This window comes from Sinocyclocheilus rhinocerous, unplaced genomic scaffold (genome assembly GCF_001515625.1).
Source record: "Sinocyclocheilus rhinocerous isolate Xijiao unplaced genomic scaffold, SAMN03320098_v1.1 scaffold4536, whole genome shotgun sequence".
NCBI classification, from domain to species: domain Eukaryota; kingdom Metazoa; phylum Chordata; class Actinopteri; order Cypriniformes; family Cyprinidae; genus Sinocyclocheilus; species Sinocyclocheilus rhinocerous.
Window position 1 is genome coordinate 2371 of NW_015666165.1, and position 23748 is coordinate 26118.

The 23748-nt window shown below is 38.2% G+C and overlaps 2 protein-coding genes across 3 annotated transcripts in view; both read left to right on the plus strand.

The window, feature by feature from the left end:
• Window positions 1-868: 868 nt before the first annotated feature.
• On the plus strand, window positions 869-10865 carry LOC107731805 (nuclear pore glycoprotein p62-like). 2 transcript variants are annotated; one of them, XM_016542981.1, is made up of 13 exons: window positions 869-966; window positions 1847-2134; window positions 2645-2877; window positions 4369-4443; window positions 4520-4624; window positions 6813-6917; window positions 7045-7147; window positions 7228-7372; window positions 7811-7860; window positions 10069-10203; window positions 10292-10403; window positions 10493-10559; window positions 10673-10865. In XM_016542981.1, exons 2-13 carry the CDS (start codon window positions 1851-1853, stop codon window positions 10762-10764), a joined length of 1506 nt encoding a protein of 501 aa, XP_016398467.1. In that variant the 5' UTR covers window positions 869-966; window positions 1847-1850; the 3' UTR covers window positions 10765-10865. The 2 variants fall into 2 exon arrangements, with proteins under 2 accessions (XP_016398467.1, XP_016398468.1); XM_016542982.1 differs by lacking the exon at window positions 869-966 and adding an exon at window positions 1219-1237.
• A 205-nt stretch (window positions 10866-11070) lies between these two features.
• Window positions 11071-23748, plus strand: part of atrx (ATRX chromatin remodeler) — a 61123-nt gene continuing 48445 nt past the window's right edge. The window contains exons 1-9 of the mRNA XM_016542979.1: window positions 11071-11236; window positions 13195-13289; window positions 13481-13530; window positions 14312-14361; window positions 15211-15335; window positions 15419-15535; window positions 16726-16835; window positions 16914-16981; window positions 19335-21175. Coding sequence (XP_016398465.1) covers window positions 11217-11236; window positions 13195-13289; window positions 13481-13530; window positions 14312-14361; window positions 15211-15335; window positions 15419-15535; window positions 16726-16835; window positions 16914-16981; window positions 19335-21175 — 2476 coding nt within the window. The 5' untranslated portion in view covers window positions 11071-11216. The remainder of the gene's footprint in view (window positions 11237-13194; window positions 13290-13480; window positions 13531-14311; window positions 14362-15210; window positions 15336-15418; window positions 15536-16725; window positions 16836-16913; window positions 16982-19334; window positions 21176-23748) is intronic.

The following is a 23748-nucleotide window of genomic DNA, read 5'->3' on the forward strand; positions in this document are numbered from 1 at the left end:
TTAATACTGCAGAACTTATAATTACATACAAGCTCAGGGAAAGATGGTTGTATCTTTAACAATGAACAATCATAATGACAAACAGCAGAAAACATAAATATAATGGGTTTGCATACATCATATGCACAGAAAAAAAAGGCAAAATGACAAGGTTAAATATCTTTGAATAATCATAATATTCATATAATCAATGCATCAAAATATTGCATTTGTTGTTGTTGTTTATAAGCCGGAGGGATGAAACAAGAGAGAAATTCAACAAGAAAAAGAGGAAAACAGGAGATTTAAGCCGGTTTTGCTTATGGATGAAAAATTTTGCACATAAAATAAAGTAACAACATATTCAAGAGATAACGATTTTGGGTTTTAGTAATAAATAATAATATATTTAAGGATTAAACTGTGGGTCATATTAGTAGGGTTAAAAATATAAAAATTTAAATCAACCCAAAATGTATTGGTTATACTACAATCACAATAAAAGGGCAGCTGTTTCTTCAACAAGACCACAAAATGAGGAAATGTCATAAACATCAAAATATTTACAGAGAAATGAATTAAACCTGTGGCTCGTATCTGTTGCGCTTGTTATAACGTCGTAGATCACATGATAGTCAACATGGCGCATGATGCCTGGATCGCATTCATACTCATCGAGATTTGGCTGCAGAGTACCTACTCTTTTAGCGCTCGTTAAAACTCATTGAGTTGGCGGTTTCGGACGCAGCCAGAGTTTTTGTTTCTAGAGCAGTCCAGGACCCTCCTTCAGTGCAACCTTTTTTTTATTATAAACTACATTTTCAAACAAACAAATTTATTTGATGAGGCCGTTTATTTGGACTTTCTATTTTGCTGTAAAGACTAGTTGACAGTTTTGATCAGGCAGGATTTTAGACAGCTGACGCAGAGGTCCTCACAGCGCATGTGACGCATACTGCGCGCGGGAGCTGCTGTGAAGTACCTTACGTAAGTTTTACTTGTGTGCGTTTTTCCCCCCATATATTGAGTGTTTTATTTCACATTATTTATAGTATTCAGTCTGCATGACTTAGTATTATAGTAATAACATGGGCGATGTGATTGTGCAGAAGAGGGCATTCAGTGAACTTAACGCGAGGAGCTGTCAGCTAGCTGAAGTTAAACCAGAGCGGTTGTTTTATGATATTCATCAGTTTTAAAGAACCAACAATGCTAAATATTAATTTCTACAGAAGCACATAGGCTGTTCTTGCTTTAGGTTTGTATCGGTTGATTTTAATAGCGTTTTATGACGGAATAATGTAAAAGATGCTAGTTGAGCAGCAACAATTGACTGTTATTAGCATAAACAGTCAGTATGATTCATCATATTCTCAAAGCCTAGAGAATCTACAAGACATTTCTGGACGTTGTGGTCGCAAAACCTAGTAAATACGTACTTCGACAGTATTCTGGGACGTTGCATTATGATAGCAGGCTAATTACGTTACATGGCATTTTTGGTGCGTAGTGTCTAATGAGCTGCCTACATAGATAACATTGTTAGGCATCATAGTCAGAAGTGAGGAGTTGAGGGTTGACTGCACACATCTACAGTACTATAGTCTAAGTCTCTAGACACAACCATAATTTCTATTGAACCTGTGTATTTGTTTTTATCTTAAATATTAATTTATTTCACATTAATTTTTTTTAATGTTATATAAATGTGTGTTTTTAGCACACACTAGTGTTTTATCACTATGAAATTAAGGAAAATAAATTAAACAGATTTGCAATTAAATCATGATAGTCGTTTATACAGGTCTGCTGTCGGACAGGCCTGGGACATTACGTCTGACACTCTTATTTCCCTCATCTTTTGCAGCACTATGGCGTTTAACTTCGGTCAGACGGGCACGGGAGGCTTTGCCTTTGGAGCCCCCAAAACTACCGCTGCAGCCACCCCAGGCTTCGGGCTGCAGACCAGCGCTCCTGCGGGAGGCGGCTTCTCTTTCGGGGCCGGCCAACCCCAGACTCAGACCTTAGGAAACCCACCGTCTCAGCTGGCAGGACTTCTCGCACAGCCGACGCAGAATAGTGGAAGCACACAGGGTGGATTCGGCTTCGGAGGCCAGCCTCAGAGCACCGCCCCAAGTGGAGGCTTCTCTTTCGGGTGAGGCTTTATCTGGAGCAAATCTATGGTTATCCTTTTAAAAAAAAAAAAATTCTTAATGTTGGGCTAAAAACGTGCAGTGTGAACTCTGCATTAGTTAATCATTACAAGACAAATTAGGAAAAAATACACTGTTGCACTGTATGTAATTAATGTTGACAATTTGCAGTAGTCAAGCAATGTAGCAAGCTAGTTTTTCAGGAAGGTGGTTTCATTTGTGCTTTTGGACATTTGCTGTATTCCTGATTGATTTCAAAATGAACCCTAAATGACCCTAAACATGCATAATATGCCTTTCTATTTGTCTAATGCTCTGTCAGGGCTCTGTCTAATGTGTAAGTGCCTTTAATTGTAGAATTCAACAGTTGTTCAGTCACAGCTCTTTAAAATCTGACTGGTTGAGGCTCATCCGGAGTTGTATAGATCCGTTGGTGACAGTGGAACAGCAGGACTGGACACAGTTAACATGTCTGTTATATTTGAAAAGCCTGCTCATGTCTTTGCGTCCAGCGCCTCCCTTCCAAAACTCAGCGCACCTGCAGCATCTCAGCCTGCGACCACAAGTGTGACTCTGGGGGCTTCATCTGCTGGGGCTGGCTTCAGTTTCGGAGGTCTCACCGCTCCGACTACTGCAGCCCAGCAGCCTTTGGGCGGGTTCGGCTTCGGGACGCCCAAAGTTCAAGCATCCTCCGCTGCCCCGGCACAGCCCACCCCTGCGCTCTCACTAGGGGCTCTACCCACAGGTAACACTGAGGAACACATGTCTTGACATCAGAGCTTTGTGGATCCTGAGATTACTTTTTTTTCCGATTCTGCTAAACGCTGGCTATTAGGTCCTGATCTCCAGCTCTCTGAAATGCTAGTGCACCTGCCATGTGGACACATTAATTCCAGTTTTTGACTTTGTTTTTGACCAATGGTTAAGCAGAAGGACAAGCCCTGCCAGCCAAACTTCCTGTTTCGATTGAATATGTCCGCACACTCACAGAGAAGGAAATTGTGTTTTTCAAACCATTTCACGGGGTCTTGAAAATTCATTTATTCTTACTCCAATTGGAGTTTGATATACACACTAGGGATGCACCGATGTATCGGCCGCCGATATTTATCAGCCGATTTTTCCTCCATTTACAACCATCGGCTATATAAGGAAAAAGGCCGATATAACAAACCGATGGTTTATTAATTAACTGCGTGAAGGCACTGAGGTGTATAATGTCTGTTGCATAATCCTAGCGCTGCTGTCTGCACTTTAATGCTAATCAAATAACAAAAGATCGCACACTATTCTTGACTAAATAACTTTTGTAACTTTCATATGTGTAGAGGACCTCATCTGAATGATGACCAAAACTTTACTGATGTTTTAAGTTTATTGCGTCCTTTTTCACTCCATAAAAATCACCATAAGAGTTCAACAAAACACAGCACGAGAAGTGCACATTAAACTCTCTCTCAGTTGCATTATCATCAACATACAGCGAATTACACAAAACACTTATTACAACTAACAGTAAACAAATATATACAGATCTCATGCCTTTTGGGGGGTGCTTAATAAACGGACAAACTTTAAATCTGAAGAACTGCGTGCTTTCATTACCCATATAGCTGCTCCGTAGACAAAACCAGTCAAAAAAATAAGATCTCATACATATTTTAACTTACAAAAAATATTAAAATGTATACAAATACTAAAATGAAGATTAATCATAATAAAGTCTGTTACAATAAAGAAGGATTAATATGTATTTAATTTATAGAGTGAAGTGTTATTTTACATTTGTTTACTTTATTTCTGTACCTGAAAACTGTTAAACCTACCTAAAAAGCACTGTTTATTTAATATGTATCTTTGTTCTGTTGTATTTATGTAGGCCTGCTGAATGTTAAATGGATCCAATCCATGTTCATTAGAAATTATTTGATGATGCAGCAATTAAACTGCTAGTATAATTTAATTCAGGTGTTTTTGAACTTTGCTGATTTAAAACATGATCAAAATACTATCTATTTTGATGCCAAAATTTCAAATAAGAGAGGAAGTGACAAATATCGGAATCGGCCAATAAGTGATTGTTAAAATCGGTATCGGTATCGGCCCCAAAAAATCCTATCGGTGCATCCCTAATACACACTGTATCAAATTTTGTCACACTGGTCCTTTTTGAAGGAAATATGTAAAAATGTTTTTTTTTTTTGTCTGCTCAATTTGTTTTGCTGTTGATTTTTAGGTCTGACTCTTGGAGCTTCTACTATTGCCTCCACGGCCTCAACGACTGCAATTAACTTTGGAATTAAAACTTCAGGTACAGTATGTAATATGTAGTGTGGCTGTTCTAATATTAGAAAAACTGTAATGCATCTATTGTTGTTGTTGTTTAGCCACCCCAGCCCCCTCCAGCGCTGCACAGATTCAGTCCCTGATGGCTCCAGTGTCCTCTCTGTTTGCTGCTCCTATAGCCTCAACACCAGCCACAGGATTCACATGTGAGTTCGGTTACACATCTTCTAGTTCAGTCAAGCTTTTGTCTGGTACACAAAACTGTATTAATGGGCTTCTATCAGCCAAGAAGTTGACTGAGCAAAGCCAGAGAAGAGTAGGAGGCGAAGTAATGATGATAAAAAAGGAGCAGAGTTTATTAAATAATCTTAGTTGTGTATGTTTCATTGCTCAGACTTTGTCTGTCTAGCACAAATCCAACAAGTAGTATTATACCGCAGTCAATAGCAGTGGAAAATTACTGCTTCACAAAACCTTGAAATGGAGACATTGTCTTATCTCTTTCATGAAGACAAATATCCCTTGAAAGCACACAATCATAAGACTAAACAACAATGGAAAAATAATCTAAAATAAAATAAAAATGTCTAATCAATGAATGAATCAATAAATTATTTAATATATGATTAAATGGAATAATAAAGTGATTAATGGTTGCCCAAAATCACTTGGTTGTACCACAATGCTTCTGGGAAAATGTGTGTATGTATCTTGAATGGTTTAAAATAGTTTAAATTACAAATAGCTGCATCACTCTCTGATGAATAAACTTTGCAACTAATCCTCGAACCATTGCGTGCCGAACCGTGGGGCCTGGTCCAAACACGGATCACGGATCAACTGTGAACCCCTAATCTGGGCGCTCGCAATCATTGAATGAACAATGAATTCTAAAGACATCTTATGGGAGAATATGAGGTTTCGGTTCATGACCTCAAGCTTTAGAGCAGCTAGGTGATGTAACAAGACAATGACCCAAAGCACACAAGTCATACCAGCTAAAGAATGACTAAAAAATAATTCAGATGCTGTGGCATAACCTAAAAAGGGCCGTGCTATCAAGCTCAGAAATAATGCTAAAATTAGAGGGATGGTAAAAAATGCTATTAGCAGCTACATAAATCATTTGGTAGAGGTTTTGCTGCTAAAGGACGATCTAAAAATGACAAAATTCACTTACTTCCTATACCTTGCATTGCGAAGATTGCCCAGTGTATTTGATAAAAATGTCAAAAGCTTGTTTGTGTTTTTTGTTAGTTTCTATAAATAAAGATAGACCATACTTTTATGAGTATTCAATGCAGAAATCCAGATATTTTCAAACTTATTCTTGCCACTGACTGTGTATGTAATTACAACTAAATATTTGCAATGCTGAGGCTCTATCTTTATATATAATATGTGACCCTGGAGCACAAAAGCAGTCTTAAGTCGCTGGGGTATATTTGTAGCAATAGCCAACAATACATTGTATGGGTCAAAATTATACATTTTTCTGTTATGCCAAACATCATTAGGATATTAAGTAAAGATCATGTTCCATGAAGATATTTTGTAAATTTCCTACCGTAAATATATAAAAACTTAATTTTTGATTAGTAATATACATTGCTAAGAACTTCATTTGAAGATATTTTGTAAATTTCCTACCGTAAATATATCAAAACTTAATTTTTGATTAGTAATATGCATTGCTAAGGACTTCATTTGGACAACTTTAAAGGCGACTTTATCTCAATATTTAGATTTTTTTTGCACCCTCAGATTCCAGATTTTCAAATAGTTGTATCTCAGCCAAATATTGTCCTATCCTAACAAACTTAATGGCTTTCAGATGATGTATAAAACTCAATTTCAGAAAAATTGACCCTTACGACTGGTTTTGTGCTCCAGGGTCACGTATGTATATATATAGAGAGAGATTGTTCAAAGTTAATGTAGTCTAACTTAGGCAAGCCTGATTTCCTATTGCTGCAGTGTATCACTTTTTCTACTTTGAATGTGAGCATTGTTTTAAAAGTTGCTCACACCAAGCAAAAAACAAAAAAGCACACCTGCTTTTGCTACCTCTTTATAGAGAGCATTTTATCAAACATTATCACACAATGTCTAATGTAACTAAACACCACAATAATACAAAATATTCCTGTTTATTCTATCTTTGTACCAATTTTATTATAATTTTTTTCAAGTCAAACTTTTTGACATCCAAACAGTACAGAATTTAAACCATACCCTATCTGTAACAAGCAAACAAATGACAAAGCATCAAGTTTTAGTAAAGTAAAGGAGGTTAATTGGACAAAAGGTGTGGGAAGCCTCATCCGAATCCTCATTTAGGACTGTTCTAGAGAAATCATCCTGAGATCATATGGGTTTTCTCTCCTCTGTCAGTGGGCTCGTCGATGGCCTCGGTGGCTCCTGTGCTGACCTCAGCATCCATCGCTCCCACAAGCCTGTCCCTGAAACCTCTAGGAGCCGCACCTGCTATAATCACAGGTGCCCTCTCTTATTCCCACACACTGGCTTTGCTCATTAATACACGCTAAGCAAGTAATCGGCGCCAATATATAATTTTCCTCTCAGTTACTTGTATTGTTTGAGCCTGCGTTTGTGTGTTTTGTAGCTGCTGCTAGCACTGGAGCCACCACAGGCTTTTCTCTGGGACTGAAGCCCGCAGCATCTATTGCACCAGCCACCATCACATCCACCTCCGCCGTCACAACCAGGTACAAAGCTGTTGTAAGTTTTGTGTTTTTTTTTCTACTGGCGAGTTGCATATCCAAATTCTTGTGTTGTCTTCTGTCAGCACTGCTCCAGTGTTGTCATACGCTCAGCTGGAGGCTTTGATTAACAAGTGGAGCTCAGAACTAGAAGACCAAGAGCGACACTTTCTACAGCAGGCCACTCAGGTCAACGCCTGGGACCGTATGCTGGTGGAGAATGGAGAGAAGGTAGAGAAATGCACTCCTCTTTTAGCACACTGCTGCCACATACACCATCTTTGCAACTGGTGCAAAATTTGTGTACACATTCCCATTATGAATTATAACTATTCAAATAGAAGTTAATAGAAAAGCAGGAATCAAGGCTTTGTCGGGACAGCATTCTTGCAATGCACCTGTTTCGGAGAAGAGAGCAAGTATTCAACTTTTTAAACTTCAGCTGTAATACTGTAATACTAATGTGTCCACCCACAGAAACAGACACTTCTGCTTATTACCTAACACATTTCCCATTTTGAGTTATGGTTATACAGCGTGGTTAGTGGGTCTGTTGGGTTAGATTGCTTTCTCACATAGTTAAACCTGAATCTAGTGTTGATGGCACACTGCCTAAGACCATATTGCAACAGGTTTCCAGTGACAAGTATTCTCTGTTTTGTCTTTTAGATAACTGCTTTACATAAAGATATGGAAAAAGTGAAACTGGACCAACGAAGGTAATCGTTTTTTTTAATTTTTTTTTTTTATAAAGTTGTGTTATATTAGAAATATTTGAAAGTAATTCACACAACTTTAAGTTCTTAGTGGAGGAGCATTAAAGGGTTAGTTCACCCAAAAATGAAAATTCTGTCATTAATTACTCACCCTCATGTCGTTCCAAACCTCCGTTCATCTTCAGAACACAAATTAAGATATTTTGGATGAAATCTGAAAGCTTTCTGACCCTCCCATAGACAGCAAGGGATCTACCAACCTTAATTTTACGAAGCTGAGAATACTTTGTGTGCAAAGTAAACAAAAATAACGACTGTATTCAACAATACTTCTCCGCGTCACTCTAGCGCCATTATGGAGAGTATCATGACGAATGCGCTGCACCTTGTTTACAAGCAGAGGAATTCATGCGCATGTGTAGTGATACTCTCCATAATGGCACTAGGGTGACGCCATTTCATATTTGTGACCCTGGATCACAAAACCAGTCATAAGTCGCACAGCAACTGCAAGATGGCGCCGCACATGGCTGCCTCGGTTTGTTGCTCCTTGGTACTTTTACTGTTTTTGTTTGTTTGTCCTGTCTTAAGCAACGTTTTTTCGATCAGCTTCACTAGAAACGAACTCTTGGACATAAGGAATAGAACACCAGATAACTTTTTGCCGACGTTTGAACATTCAGACATTTTACTGGACATTTTAGTTGTAGGAGCTGCGTTCCTATACAAGCGCTCCAGGCGACGCAAGCGAGGAAAGCGCGCCGGCACACACTCGTGAAACTCCGTCAGCGCGGTTTTAGGACTCCGCTGCCGAGTATTCATCTGGCGAATCTCCGCTCCCTTGCAAATAAATCATACGAACTACAACTCCTCACCCGCACAAACAAGGACTTTTTAAACTCCGCTGCGCTCTGCTTCACGGAAACCTGGCTGAATGGAGCCATCCCGGACAGCGCGTTACATCTAATGGGCTTCCAGCTGTTCAGAGCGGACCGAGTCGTCGGGGAAAAATTATCCGGACTCTTTCATTATCATTCTCGGGGATAACTGCCTAAATATAGACAGCACATCACGTGCCCCACCAGAGACAGCAATATACTGGACCACTGCTACACTGTTTTAAAGGATGCATACCACTCTGTCCCCCGAGCAGGGCTGGGACTCTCTGATCACTGTTTGGTTCATCTTCTACCAGCCTACAGGCAGAAACTCAATGATGTAAGCAAAGTCTTCAGGAGACAGAAGATAAGGAAAGCCAAAGGCCCAGACGGTGTCTCTCCAGCCTGCCTCAAAGCCTGTGCTGTCCAGCTATCATCCATCTTCACATTGATCTTCAACAGATCCCTGGAGCTGTGTGAAGTCCCCTCTTGCTTCAAACGCTCCACCATCATCCCTGTACCCAAAAATCACAGGACTTAATGACTACAGACCTGTTGCTCTAACGTCTGTGGTCATGAAGGCATTTGAGAGACTAAGCAGAAAGGATCATTGGTGTCCACCCGCCCAATCTTCAGGACTTGTACAACTCCAGAGTGAAGAAACGGCCTGTATATATAGAGTAAATAATGCACATATCTGTACATAAATCTTCTGTTTCAGATTCATACACATTATTATATGTTGTTAAGTCTTTAATTTAAATGTTTCTGTTCTCATGGCAGATATGTATGTATGTATGCATGCATGTATGTACCAAGAGCTTCTTAAAAACCACAACAAATTCCTTGTGTGTTTGCGCACACTTGGCGAATAAAGCTGATTCTGATTCTGAGGTATATATGTAGCAATAGCTAAAAATACATGGCATGGGTCAAAATAATTGGTTTTTCTTTTATGCTACTTTAAAGGTGATTTCTCAATATTTTGCACCCTCAGATTCCAGATTTTCAAATAGTTGTATCTCGGCTAAATATTGTCCTATCCTAACAACCCATACATCAATGGAAAGCTGATTTATTCAGATTTCAGATGATGTTTACATTTGAATTTCAAAAAATTGACCCTTATGACTGGTTTTGTGGTCCATGGTCACATTAATTTTATTTTTTGCAGTGACTGGCTGACTGTACATTATTCTGCTATTTACAGCAGCTACTTAATGGTTTGAGTGGAGAGTTGACCAGTCACAATCAAAGATATCACCAAGCATGCTTTATATGCAATTTCTGATGCAAACTTTGTGCTTCTCATATTTTGGTGCTTGTACCACAGGTTGGATCAGGAACTAGACTTCATCCTCTCCCAGCAGAAAGAGCTGGAGGACCTTCTTGGTCCATTAGAGGAGTCTGTGAAGGAGCAGAGCGGAACCATTTACATGCAGAACGCAGATGAAGAGCGAGAGAGAACGTAAGAACTCAATCGGCCATCTAAGCATCTCATATTGCCCTCATATACTGTGACGTCATTGAGTATCTGAATGAGCTTATTTACCCAGGTACAAGTTGGCAGAAAATGTAGATGCCCAACTCAAGAGAATGTCCCAAGATCTGAAAGAGATTATTGAACACCTCAACACATCCAGCGGTCCTGCTGACACCACTGACCCGGTATGCAAAATATGGCCAATAGTCCAGACAGAAATGCTCTTAATTGTTGTGTGATCTGTACTAAGAATGACTGTTGTTGTTTTTTTTAGCTTCAGCAGATCTGCAAAATCCTCAATGCACATATGGACTCCCTGCAGTGGGTAGAGCAAAACTCTGGTTGGTATATTTTTGGCTTTAAAACCTTTTACACACTAAAAAATAAACTGTCAGTCCATTAAACGCTTTATGAATGTTAGCTTGTGTTCTTAACATATAGTTTTTCTGTGCAGCTTTACTCCAGAGGCGAGTGGAGGAGGTCTCAAAGCTGTGTGAAAGCCGCAGCAAGGAACAAGAGAAGAGCTTTCGTTTAAACTTCCAGTGATCATGCATATTTTCCCCCCTCTCTCTTTTCTCAGTCAGTTGTAAATGAATGTCATTGTTTTTGGTATTTGCTTCAAAATAAAGTAATTTCTTTCAACCCCATTTCCTCTTAATTAGTCTTTTTTTTTAATTCATATTGATTGCTATTTACGAATTATCATAGGTTTTTCTAAGTTTAGTGATCAAGAAATTCAGGTAGAAAACCAGAGTAATTTTTAAAGATGTAAAAATGGAGAAAACACCTGCAAAAACGGGAGTTTCTCTTCCTGGTTGGTTTACGCTTACGGGATAAAACGAACCAATCAGCTGCATGGAGCTCCACCATAGCAACATGGATCCTGGCATTGTTTAATATCATCAAGCAATCTTGGTCTGCGTCTAGGGGGAAAAAAAATCTGCAGAAATAAAAATCATACTATTTTAGAGGAGGTTGCAGGTTTAAACGGGGACGAAATGACCACCGACATCTGCAGGTATGTGCAGCACTGAGAGCGCGGCTGCATGCGCCGGAGAACACAGCATCCTCCCCTTCCACATGCATGTAGTCTGTGTGTAGCATGAACCACGAGTATGTCTGAAGTGCAAAGTGATGCTTGGATAACCGAGTGCAATGGCGTGGATGCTCGGCAGACTGGGGTAATTCATAACATAAGAAATAAAATGCATGGCGTGATTTTGCACATTTACTATAGCACGCGTCGGTACAACAAGCATGGGTCCGGAATGCATCATAAAACTCATGCCCCAATTTATCCTATGCTGCACATTCTTTGCATTAAATGCATGCATTCTCCCATGCATTATTTATGATTTTTCTGCGTGTTTTAAAAATGCATTCAATAACCACGCAGACTGTGGTGTTTAAAGTGAATTGCGCCCAGTGCATGTGTGCATATTCGCGTTCAGTCGGTGCATTCAGAGCGCGCGCGCAGACGACTTGAGTCTCGCGTGCGCCATTTTAGCGCGTCTCCAGCCATCCGGCAAGATGGCGCTCTCGCTTTGTCTGTCCTGATCGGCATAAAACACTGTTTACTTGTACTACACACCTGAAAATCCAGCGGATCGAATGAAAAAGACCCTTTCCTAGCGGTGCCAAACCGGTGACTTCTCAGAGATCCGCGCGTGACGCGAGCACAGATATCTTAAGGTAACGTTAGGTGAAGGGATGTAACGTTAGCCGGGTAATGCGTGCATGCATTTGTGCGCTCACATCTGTGCTTAAGTATTGCGAATAGTTAGGAGGCGTCTACATGGGGATTGATATCCTAACAAAGTGCCTTGCTTTTGTTTTACAACTATTCTCATTATTCACGCTATTGTGCATCTCCAGCAGCTAACTATAACGTTAGGTGCATTGGTCATATGCTAGAACTAGGCCTTTCTCCACCAAATGTTTTAGCACTTCGTTTAAATGGGCGTTTTGGCTTAGAATTATGTCGATTTAGGAGATCTGAGTGTCGTTTTTGCGTCTCTGTGGTGTTTTCCTCTTAAATCAGCCTCGGTATTGAAAGGAAATAACAATCTGTGTCAAACAGTTAGCCAAATGAACAGCGATCTGTAGTGACATGACTGGTTTTTCCCTCATCTTGTCTTATTTATGTAACTAGTTTGTTTCGTGGCATTTCCTCGCGTTTAACGGCAGGCACGGGCTGATCGGTTTGTTTATGTTAGCTGTTATCAGTGCGTGTCTTCCGTCTGTTACCGGCTGCGATGACGCCACCTGTCAATCAAACAGCGACCGCGGCGCGTGAAATTACCTCAAAACTCTCCCAGGCTTTAATTTAATGCGACTTTCACTGTTCATGTTGGATTGTCATTGCATGCATTTATGTGTATTTATACCTAAAATGACGTATTCCTGCACTTACTTTTCTGCGCGGTATTGTTTGCCGTTTTTGGAGCATGACTTTAATTTTTTATATATTTTTTTTGTGGTTGACACATTTTATAATTCTTCAGACAGTTTAAATTCTGTTGGAGGTATTGTCGTATTACTACGTTTCTTTATAATATTATCGTAGTAAACCGTAACATAGTGTCAGATAACCCTGTGAGAAAACTGTTTTTTTTTTTTTTTATTCAGTTAACGTTAACTCTTTTGAAGAGATTTTTTAATCCAGATACAGTTTGAGTTTTTAGCGACAATAAATTTTAAAAACCTAATAATAATTTATTATACATTTTTCCAGCTATGAAAATAGCCACAGAAGCTGGTATCAATCAAACAATAGTGTGATAACTTGGTATTAGCCTCCACTAATATAGTTGTGTGTGTGATAAAATAAATATTTTGAAAGCTTCTTAAGCTGAAATTCCATATTCAGTTCAGTTTTACAGTAACAATAAGAGCACTATCTGTGGTAAATTTGGTTAAAGGTGGGCCATTTATGTCTTACATCTTTATACACACAATATGCTGTGTTTCTTTCAGGTCCAGTAAGTTGAATACATTGGTGACTAAACTTCATGAGTTCTTGGGTCATTCTCCAGACCACGAAAGCGTTGATTCTCAAGACATTTCCAATGGTGAGGATCCCTACCGTCAGCTTTTCAAAGGCTAAATATAATAAATAAGGCCAATTTATGATATCTATGTATAAATAGTGTAAAAATATGTACATGTTTTCTTAACTTCCAGCAATTAATTGCATTTTTAATTTGCAATAAATCTGAAAATGATGCATCTTGTAAGTTTGCATGCTTTTCTGATAATGCAGGTAATATGGCCGATCGTGACTCAAACATCCCTGACGAGAGAATGAATGAGGTACGTCTACCGAGTCTGTTTTTGCTTTTTATCTCTAAAACACTGTGCTCTATCCGTCTGTGTCAAGGCAAGTCTACAGCGTAAGGTCATTTTTCTGTTCTGACTTAGTGCATTTACGTTCACTTTGAAGTTCAACTTGAGTTGAACTAAAGCAATAGTTAGTCTTTTTAAAATGACGTGTAAACTAAAAGACTCTAATTGTACTTTCCCAGTTTTTGCAAAGTCGCGCACAAATCCTAGATCCATTTTTTTTTCTTTGAGATTAGCGCACATGAAGAAGAGCATCACAATTAGGATTCAGGCAGATTTGTTAAAGAATAATGATGCATCTTGCCATTTAGCAACAGGCCTTTCTGAGGGAAAAAACAAGACAGCTTTTGCCATCATTCTCTGTAATAGTGCGAGAATGATATAGTGCATGAATAAAGAATCAGTTACACGACTCATGTTCGTGCTTTGGTTTTCAGTTTGCTTCAAAAGTTTCTTCAGGAAGTTTATAAAAGACAAGGAAATTAAATTGGTGCCCAGCACATCCATTTTATTCCATACCCTGAAAGCTTATCACGGCAATATTTATGATTTCTAAATTTGGGTTATAATGTTCAGGTAGGTGGACAAGTTTTTTTTTTTTTTGCCAAAGAGATGTTTCTGTGAGCTTTGTGCTTGATTTATGCAAACCCACTGTAAGACTAAATGATGCAGGTTGAGCTGGTAATATATGTATTTATCATCACTGGAAATGAAGTGAAATGCTTTTTTGTTTTTCTTTTCTTTTCTTCAGCCTGGTTGCTCCTCAGAAATGACCAAACCCTCATCTTCACGCTCAAAGAGGTGAGTTGGGCTGCAGTTATTGTCGACGCTCTGGCTCTTGTCCAGTAAAATAGTGTAGTTTGACGCTGTGCTCTAAAGGATTGCAGGTTGTTGTGGGAATGGAATGCTGGAATTTTGAGTTGGAAAGTGTTTGTGTGGGAAGAGGATGTATTCTGATCATGTTTATTGGAACTTATCTTATCTCTCGGCTGGAGTATTGCGTTGGGCTAGGGGGGGAGGGCTGTTTTAAGTTGGTTTAAATATTTTCTAACCAATAGACTTTTCTCTGTAAAAATAGGACGTTTCTCTTCTTCTCTTCACAATCTATCTTGTGGTGTGCCTCAAGGCTCTGTTTTAGCTCCTGTCCTTTTCTCTCTCTATCTTCTCCCTTTCGGTTCCATTCTTAGGAAACATAATGTCACATTTCTTTGCTATGCCGATGATATGCAAATCTATATGCCTGTGTCTAAGAAAAATAAGAGTTCTCTGGGCAACCTAACAGCATGTCTTGAGGAGGTGAAAGCTTGGCTTGCCAATGATTTTCTTTTTCTGACCTCAGACAAAACAGAAGTCATTGTTTTTGACTCCTCAGAATTCAGGCCAAGAAATCACCTTGACCTTGAATCCTTAAATCAATTCTTCTCTCCCCAAGTAAGGAATCTAGGTGTGATGGTAGATAGTTGCCTCAAATTTGACAAGCAGATTAGTGCGATCATTGGGTCCAGCTTTTTCTCTCTTTGTCCTCTATCAAAAATTTATTCTAATTTGTACAGCACTTTGGTCGGCCTGTGGCTGTTTTTAAATGTGCTTTATAAATAACTGAACTTGAACAACCTGTTAACCCCTTTTCCCCTCTATTGTTAATGAAAGAAAACCTTCATTTGTGACCAAGCACACTGCTGTAGAGGAGTCTGAATGTGCGAATGAGAGTGCAGGTGAACACGGCACAGATGAGAGCATGCAGAGCAGTCTGGATATCAGCAAGCTGCCGCAAGGTTCGTCCTCTGTTAGGATGTTAAAGTCTTCTGAAGCGTGTCGTTTAAGAGGGGCACTGACTCTCCTCCTTCACGTTTCGCAGGCACAGTGGTGGTCAAGCCGGAACCGGTTGCTAACGAAGCTAAAGATGAATTCCGCGGCCCCGAGTTTCGTAGCAGAGGAAGTAAAGTGAAAGAGGACGGTGCTCGGAAACGTCCCGGTGAGTGGGTTTGTGTACTGTAAATGATCCCATGCTCTATTAAAGGCTAGTGAATTATCTCAGATCGATTTATTTGTTACATAACTGCTGCACTGGGTCAAATGGATCTATGTTATATGTTGTTTTCAACGGTCAAATAATTTCTTATTTCTAGGTTAATGTGCTGAAATTCCATTGAATGTTTCTTTCTTTCTTTCTTTTTCCAAAATGGCAGTCACTAATGTAATTTTAAAAACGAAGTGTAATTTTAGTGTAACCTATTCGGCCAAACAATGGAAGAGATTAAATGCAGTTCTTAAGTTTAAAAATTAAGTTAGGTCATCATAATGAAACAGACCTATAGATCTCCACATTTATCTGTTGTATTGTCATTCGATATTTACATAAAATTCCCTTATTTGTATGGCTATATGTTTGGTCTCTAAAATCACCATTAGGTCAAATACTGTGGATATCACAATCTATCAGCCTAATGCTGAATAAGCATTTTATTAAAAAAAATATCGGTTCTCTTCTCTCAGAGTAGACAAAAACTGTCCTGAAATATGCCCAAATGTCATGTTTTGGAGGCACACCTAAAAACACATTTGAATAAGCTTGAGTAGTAACCGATTACATGTAATTTTGATTATGTAATCAGGTTCCAAACGTTAAGTACTTGCAATTAGATTATATTACAATTTAAAATACTTGCAATCAGACTACAGTTGCTTTTTTATTGATTACATATTCATCTCATGATCTCATGACATGCAGGTAAACAGGTGTAATTCATTTTTTTATGTTTTATTTTGATTTGTTGTTGTAATTTGAAAAATATGTATTTAATTTAACATTTTTATGATTTAATTAATTAGCTCTTGATTAAACTCGTGAACCCCCGTTTGCGAATGGAATATATATTGTATTTTTATATCAATATGGTACAAGATTAGCATATTTAAATCAATGTGATGAACAAGTTAGGTCAAAAGTAATAAAAAAAAAAGAAAAAAAAAAGTAGTCATTATATTACCTTAAATGTGTAATGTAATGGGTTACGTTACTAACTACAATTTTTGTCATGTAATTTCGAATCAGTAACAGACTACAGTTTGTTACTACACTCATGAACTAGTGTTGAGGCTGCTCCCAGGGTTGCAGTATGATTGTTTTATTATCGTCATCATCTATTTTTTAATCTCTTGCAGACGAGCGGCTCAAGGAGATTTTTAATTGCACAGCATGTGGACAGCAAGTCAATCACTTTCAGAGAGATTCTGTGCTTCAACATCCCGCACTACATGTTCTTATCTGCAAGGTAGAAAGCAGATTAACTTGTTACAGCCAATTACGCGCTTGTATCTCTCTCATTCACATGCATGCCTTTTTCTTACAGTCATGTTTCAAATATTATATGAGTGACGATATCAGCAAGGATGAAGATGGAATGGATGAGCAATGCAGGTTGGTGCAGAACATTTATTTATTTATAACACTCTAGCTGTGACGATACCAATATATTAGTAGTCAGTGGAATTTCACATTTCCCAATACCACTTTTAATGCCACAGCAAACACCATTATCCTGATGAATGCACTGCAGTATAAAGTCAAATTAAGTGAAAACATTGTTGTGCAACTTTAAGGGTTCTCAGTTTAATCAGTAAATGGGTCAAAGACAAAAAATGGTTTTCAAGCATCAAAACAATAAGTGAAATACAGATTTGAATTGTTCTTGGTTTTTAATACATTAGAAAGTGTCCTGTTTAATTAAATAGTGTTTTTTTTTTTCTTTTGTGCAAAAAATAAATAAATTTTTTTTACTATGATTTACAGAAAACAGACACTAAAATGTCATTCAATGTAATAATCTTGTCAGGCATATGTACCACAACAATACGTTTGACACGTTAAAAGACTAATTAGTTTTACCTCAGATGCTACTTGCTTGTAATTTTACATTTTTAAACTTTGCCACTATCCTGTTTTGGCTATTTGTCAGCAAGATTTTTGTACTCAATTAAAATGCGATAAAATTTAGTATGCTCACTTATTCTTTTATATATTTTAATACGCACACGTCAGAATAAGTATGTTGTTTGAACTTTTACATAAATATACACTACCGGTCAAACGTTTGGGATCAGAACGATTTTTTTATGTTTTTTTAAAGGAGTTTCTTCTGCTCATCAAGGCTGCATTTATTTGATCAAAAATACAGGAAAACATTTAGTATTGTGAAATATTATTACAATGTAAAAATGTTTTTCTATTTTAATATACATTAAAATGTAATTTATTCCTGTGATGCGCAACTGAATGTTCAGCATCATTACTGCAGTCTTCAGTGTCACATGATCTTCAGAAATCAGTATAATAAGCTGATTTATTATCAGAGCTGGAAACTGTTGCTGCTTCATATTTTTTGGAACCTGTGATACTTTTTACTGGATTCTTTGGTGAATAAAAAGTTCAAAAGAAGAGCATTTATTTAAAATAGAAGTCTTTTCTAACAATATACACTACAGTTCAACAGTTTGGGGTCAGTGCATTTTTATTCTTTATTTTTTTGAAAGAAATTAAAACTTTTATTCAGCAAGGATGTGTTAAATTGTTAAGAAGTGATAGCAAAGATTTATGTTGTTAGGAAAGATTTATATTTTGTATAAATGCTGCTCTTTTTAACTTTTTATTCATCAGAGAGTCCTGAAAAAAGTATCGCAGTTTTCAAAAAAATATTTATATTGTGCAGCACAACTGTTGATAATTCTGATAATAAATCAGCATATTAGAATGATTTCTGAAGGATCATGTGACACTTTACACTGGAGTAATGGCTGATGGAAATTCAGCTTTGCATCACAGAAATAAATTATATTTTAAAGGATATTAATATAGAAACCATTATTTTGTATTGTAATAACATTTTGCAAGATTACTGTTTTTTTTTCTGTATTTTTGATCAAATAAATGCAGCCTTGATGAGCAGAAGAGACTTCTTTAAAAAACATTACAAGTCTTACTGATCCCAAACTTTCGAACGGTAGTGTAAGTGTTATATATACATAAATATAAGTGACACTGAAGGTGCATTATTTCACCCACATTTTGACATTTTATTCTCCCCAAACCTTAAATGTAGACACTTTTTCTAGCATTTAATGTGCTTTCTGTGTATATAAAATCACTTTTGTAAATTTCTTTTGATGCGGACATTTAAATGTCTTTGACCCATGTATTATATGTACATTATATATATATTAGGGCTGTCGATCGATTACAATTTTTAATCTAATTAATCACATCCTTTTTCTGTGAATAATCGCGATTAATCACACACTTCATGAAATTAAGCATAGACCATTTATCTTGTTTCAAATGTTTATTTTGCCATCATTTGCTATATCCAGCAAAGTAAACCAAAAGATTGAAGGGTGATTCTCAAAAATCTATATTTTCTGCAAGCTTTTTTCAAGATAAATTTAGATGTCTTTCCAAAAAAGGACACTCAGAAACTCCAAAAGTACACCAATATGAAAGAAAAAAAAAATCAGAATTGTATAGTATGTGTACAGTCGATGACAGCCCTAATATATACATTAAAAAACAATCTCTCCATGTTTTGAACACTGCTCAGATGTCTTTGTTTGAACTGGAGCCATTCTCATATTACAACTCTTGCTGGCTACTAATAGTGTCTTTAGTAGATCTTTCACAGTCAAATGAGCTACTATGTTACTCAAATAGAGTGTAGAAAAAGAGCAGTCAGTTCCAAAAGGGAAATTTAATGATTTAATGGATGTTATGTCTTTTTTAGGTGGTGTGCAGAGGGGGGTAATCTGATGTGCTGTGACTACTGCAGCAATGCCTTCTGCAAAAAGTGCGTTTTGAGGAACCTTGGACGAAAAGAGCTGTCTGAAATCATGAATGAAGAAAGCAAATGGCACTGCTATGTGTGCCGTCCAGAGCCGCTGCAGGACTTTGTTAAAACCTGTGAGAAAGTTTTGCTCAATCTGGAATCGTCTTATAGAAAGCCCAAGGGAGACGGTGACAAGACGAAGCGCGAAGATCGTAAACACAAGCATGGCAAACGAGAAAAAACTGCTGTAAATGGACAGGATTACGCCTCCGATGGAGCGGGATCGTTATCCTTTTCCTGTAAGACGTTGACGGTTCCGAAAGAGCTCGTCAAGAAGACCAAAAAACTCATCGAGACCACAAACGGTTTGAATCGTACTTTTGTACAATTCCTCCAGCACACGTCAAAAGGCCGTGAAGTTGGCGCCGTAAGTAATAGACACTTAAAGGCCTTCAAATCGGTTTTGGCCGATCTGAAAAAGGCCCACGTGGCTCTGGAGGAATCACTCGAAAAAGAATTTGAATCGAAAGGCCTCAAGTTTCAAAACGGAGAGGAGCAAAGACCGGCACACAGTCAAACAGATCATACCGTTGTTAACTCTGACCCTGCTCCTGTCAGAGAAGATGGTTTGGATTGCACCGCCAAGGACCAAGATGAAAACCAACAGGAAAGTAACTCAGCTGATGTTGAAATGAAGGAGAGCCTTCCACCCTCTCCAGAAGAACCTCAGGATCGGTCTGAAGAAAGTGAAGCTCAAGAAATGGCAGATAACCCTGACTTTGAGGAAAACCCAGTACCATCTGGGGAAGCGTCTCTTGATAAAGACATCGTGTCTATTCCACCGTCTGTCCCAGAGGAGCTCTTTGAGATGGTCGAGAGTCTTGCGGTAAAGAAAGAAGACCGTGACGATAGCAACTCGACTGGTTCCAGTGATTGGAAATCAACGTCCAATGCTGGGGTTGTGGAATCCAATAAGAGCCTTACAAAACTGGGTAGAAAACTTGTTGTCAAACTAACACCTGTTCCTCTTAAAATCACCATAAAACGAGATAAGAGCCAAGAACAGTCGCCTTCAGAAGACTTGCCAAAGGAAGCTCAAGATAGCAGACGCTCCCCCAGGATGAAGACCACACCGCTGCGCAAGTCACCAGAGGCGAAGAACAAACGCAAACCGAGGTCGTCAAGGGCTAAAGAAGAGCGCAGCGACGCAGTCAAGGAGCAGTGCGATTCAGACTCAGATGAAGTCCCTGAGGTCCTACAGACGGCTGCCTTAAAGGCCAGCTCTGATGAGAGCGAACCCGAGAATGCTTCTGGAAAAGGTACCAAGAAGAAGAAGGTAGCTTCCCGCTCTGCTGAGAAAGCAAAAGCGAAGCCAAAGCGTAAACTCGATATGGGCTCCTCGGATTCAGAACAGAGTGGCAAGTCATCAACAGCAAACAAAAGGAGGGCCAAAAAAAAGAAGGGCAGAGAATCTGACTCCTCGAACCACAACTCTGATCTTGAGAAACAGATGAAAAGCCTGTCCAAGATCGGCAGTGGGAAAAAAACATCCAAAGGTGTCAAAAAGGAAGAGAGTGAATCCAGTAAAGAGGGCAAGAAAGGCCCTAAAAGGTCATTTGAGAGGAAACGGCGGTCACAGAAAGAAAAGGCTAAAACCAAGGAGGAGTTTTCCTCCAGTGATGAAGAGCAGGAGGAGGAGGAGCAGGCCGCTAACTCGGACGAAGACAGCGATCAGCAGAAGATTAAACCAATTCTTGAGTCCGTGATGGCTAGTATTGATGGTTTCCATCAGTCATCAGGTCAGTCGAAAAAAAGGTTGAACTAAGACCAGTTTTATGGCAGGAAGTATTAGCTGCCTATTGATCATTGATTTCAAATTGGGGAAAAGAAAATGTTAGAAGAAAATCTACGAAATTACTTACTGTCCCCGTAAAATGCTGCCATTAATCTTGAACAGCACCTCCTGTTGGCTGGTTTATTAGCGGCGGTTTCCAAACGGGTGGCGCTGAGGGGGACCACATAAACATTCTGAAATGGAAATGATTAAATACTACAAATTCTTAAATAATGTACAACATTTCTAATATGTTTTTTGAGAGGGTAAATGAGGATTAATTCAAACTTGATCATTATGAAGTTTGTGTGGTGTGGGGGGGGCTACATCGGTGTGTAAGTCAGTCATTTTTTTATTACATTTTTATTACATTCAGAAATAAGGTAAAATACAGGTAAGCATTTATTTGATTATCCATCACTCCACAATACATAATTTACGTTTACATTTTTATGCTATTAAGAACAGAAATGAAAAATAAAAGTATAAAACAAACAAATTATAGTGCCATTCATTTAAAAAAATAGCAACATTGAAGCTACTGGCATTTTGGTAATGCATTGTACAAATACACAAATGTTTTGCATGCTTGTTGTTATTTGCATTATATATATAATACAAGTTGAAGCTTGTTTCAGATGATAAAGAAAAGTGACTTGCATCAGGAATATATGTTATATAGGGTTGGGAAGGTTACTTTGGAAATGTAATGGGTTATAGATTACAAGTTACCCTATTTAAAATGCAATAAGAAGTGTAACTAACTATTTCAATTACTTTATTAAAGGATTGTAACTGATTACATTTGATTACGTTTCTAAATTTCTAGCTAATGTTTTGATACTGAGGCCCTGTCCACACGAACGCGGTTATTTTTAAAACCGCAGCTGTTTCTAAGCGGTTAGGCCGTTCGTCCACACGCAAACGCAGCACCAGTTCACTGAAACCGAACATTTTTGAAAATGCCTGCCAGGGTTAAGATTTTCAAAAACTCCGGTTGGAGTGTTATCGTGTAGACAGCACAGGCTCCGACGTCACAAGCCAAAAACTCCGGTTTTGCTGTTATCTCCGCCTACTGGAGACTTTTTCAGGCTTCTGATTGGCCAACATGGTTTTACGGTTGAGATTATATCGCCACCTGTTGGTTAGGCATGCTCTTAACAGTGCTTCATAGCTTGCATTTGCGTTTTCATGTGGACGGAGATTTTTTTTTAAACGGAAGAAGGAAAAACTCCGTTTTTAAAAATACCCGTGTACGTGTGGACATGGCCTGATACTGTTATGATACTGTTTTTGTAATCAAATCTTTGCAGAGTTTGACAGGAAACACCGGCATCTAACAATGCCAAACTAACAGTTCATCTTAATAAAATAAAGCATATAAACCCAAATAGGAAATAAAATCGTTATTAAATAAGCACGTGTTCTATTCTGTGTCCTAAGCTCCTGAAACATTGGTGTCTTATATTTTAGAGCAGTCAAAGTAGTTTGGGATAGAAATCAATTAAATCTGCAAGTGTGTGTCTGTCTGATGCAACCCCCTTTGTAATCGATACCATTTTCATAAGTAACTAATTTAATTTCACATTTTTTTTCTCAGTAACTGCAACGAATTACAGTAAAATTTATTTTGTAATTAAATTATGTAACACCATCCATGTAACTAATTACTCCCCAACACTGGTTATATACGAGGACCAATTTTGCATCACAATGGCAAATAATTTACGTAAACCACCAACTTGTCGTTTGCATTCAGAGCTCAGATGTTTTTGATCTGCTTTCGTGTTTTTTCTAGTGTCCTGATGTTTAGTCTCCAGCTGATTTCAGCATCAGCTGTGGGCAAAACTATGTACTCACTGCCACTATTGGAGTGCGTCACCTAGTGGCTCTCCTTTTAAAAAGACTGCCTAAATGAAAATAAACTGCACATGCCATGCTCACACGGTACAGTGGGGAAAATATTTATTTGATCCCCTTTGATTTTGTAAGTTAGCCCACTTACAAAGAAATGAAGGGTCTGTAATTTTTATGGTAGGTTTATTTTAACAGATAGAGACCGAATACCAACCAAAAAATCCAGAAAAAAAACATTAAATAAAGGTTAGAAATTTATTTGCATTTCAGTGAGTGAAATAAGTATTTGATCCCCAAGCAAAACATGACTTAGTACTTGGTGCAGAAACCCTTGTTGGCAAGCACAGAGGTAAGACGTGTCTTGTAGTTGGTCACCAGGTTTGCACACATTTGGGATTTTGGTTTACTTCTCTTTACAGATCCTCTCTAAATCCTTAAGGGTTTTTTTTCTGGATTTTTTGGTTGGTATTTTGTCTCTATCTGTTAAAATAAACCTACCATAAAAATTACAGACTCTTCATTTCTGTGTAAGTGGGCAAAATTACAAAATCAGCAGGGGATCAAATAAATATTTTCCCCACTCTATATGTGAAGTGAAACAGACCTAGACACAAAGATCACTGGACTGAGACATTAGTCCATATATTGCTACACACTGATGGAACATTTGAGAGTATTTAA

Excerpts from the sequence above, each read along its gene's own strand:
- LOC107731805 (XM_016542981.1), top strand. The coding sequence starts at position 1,851 with ATGGCGTTTAACTTCGGTCAGACGGGCACGGGAGGCTTTGCCTTTGGA. Across the intron at positions 7,373-7,810 it reads TGGTGGAGAATGGAGAGAAG|ATAACTGCTTTACATAAAGA; the intron begins GTAGAGAAATGC and ends TTTGTCTTTTAG. Across the intron at positions 10,204-10,291 it reads GATGAAGAGCGAGAGAGAAC|GTACAAGTTGGCAGAAAATG; the intron begins GTAAGAACTCAA and ends TTATTTACCCAG.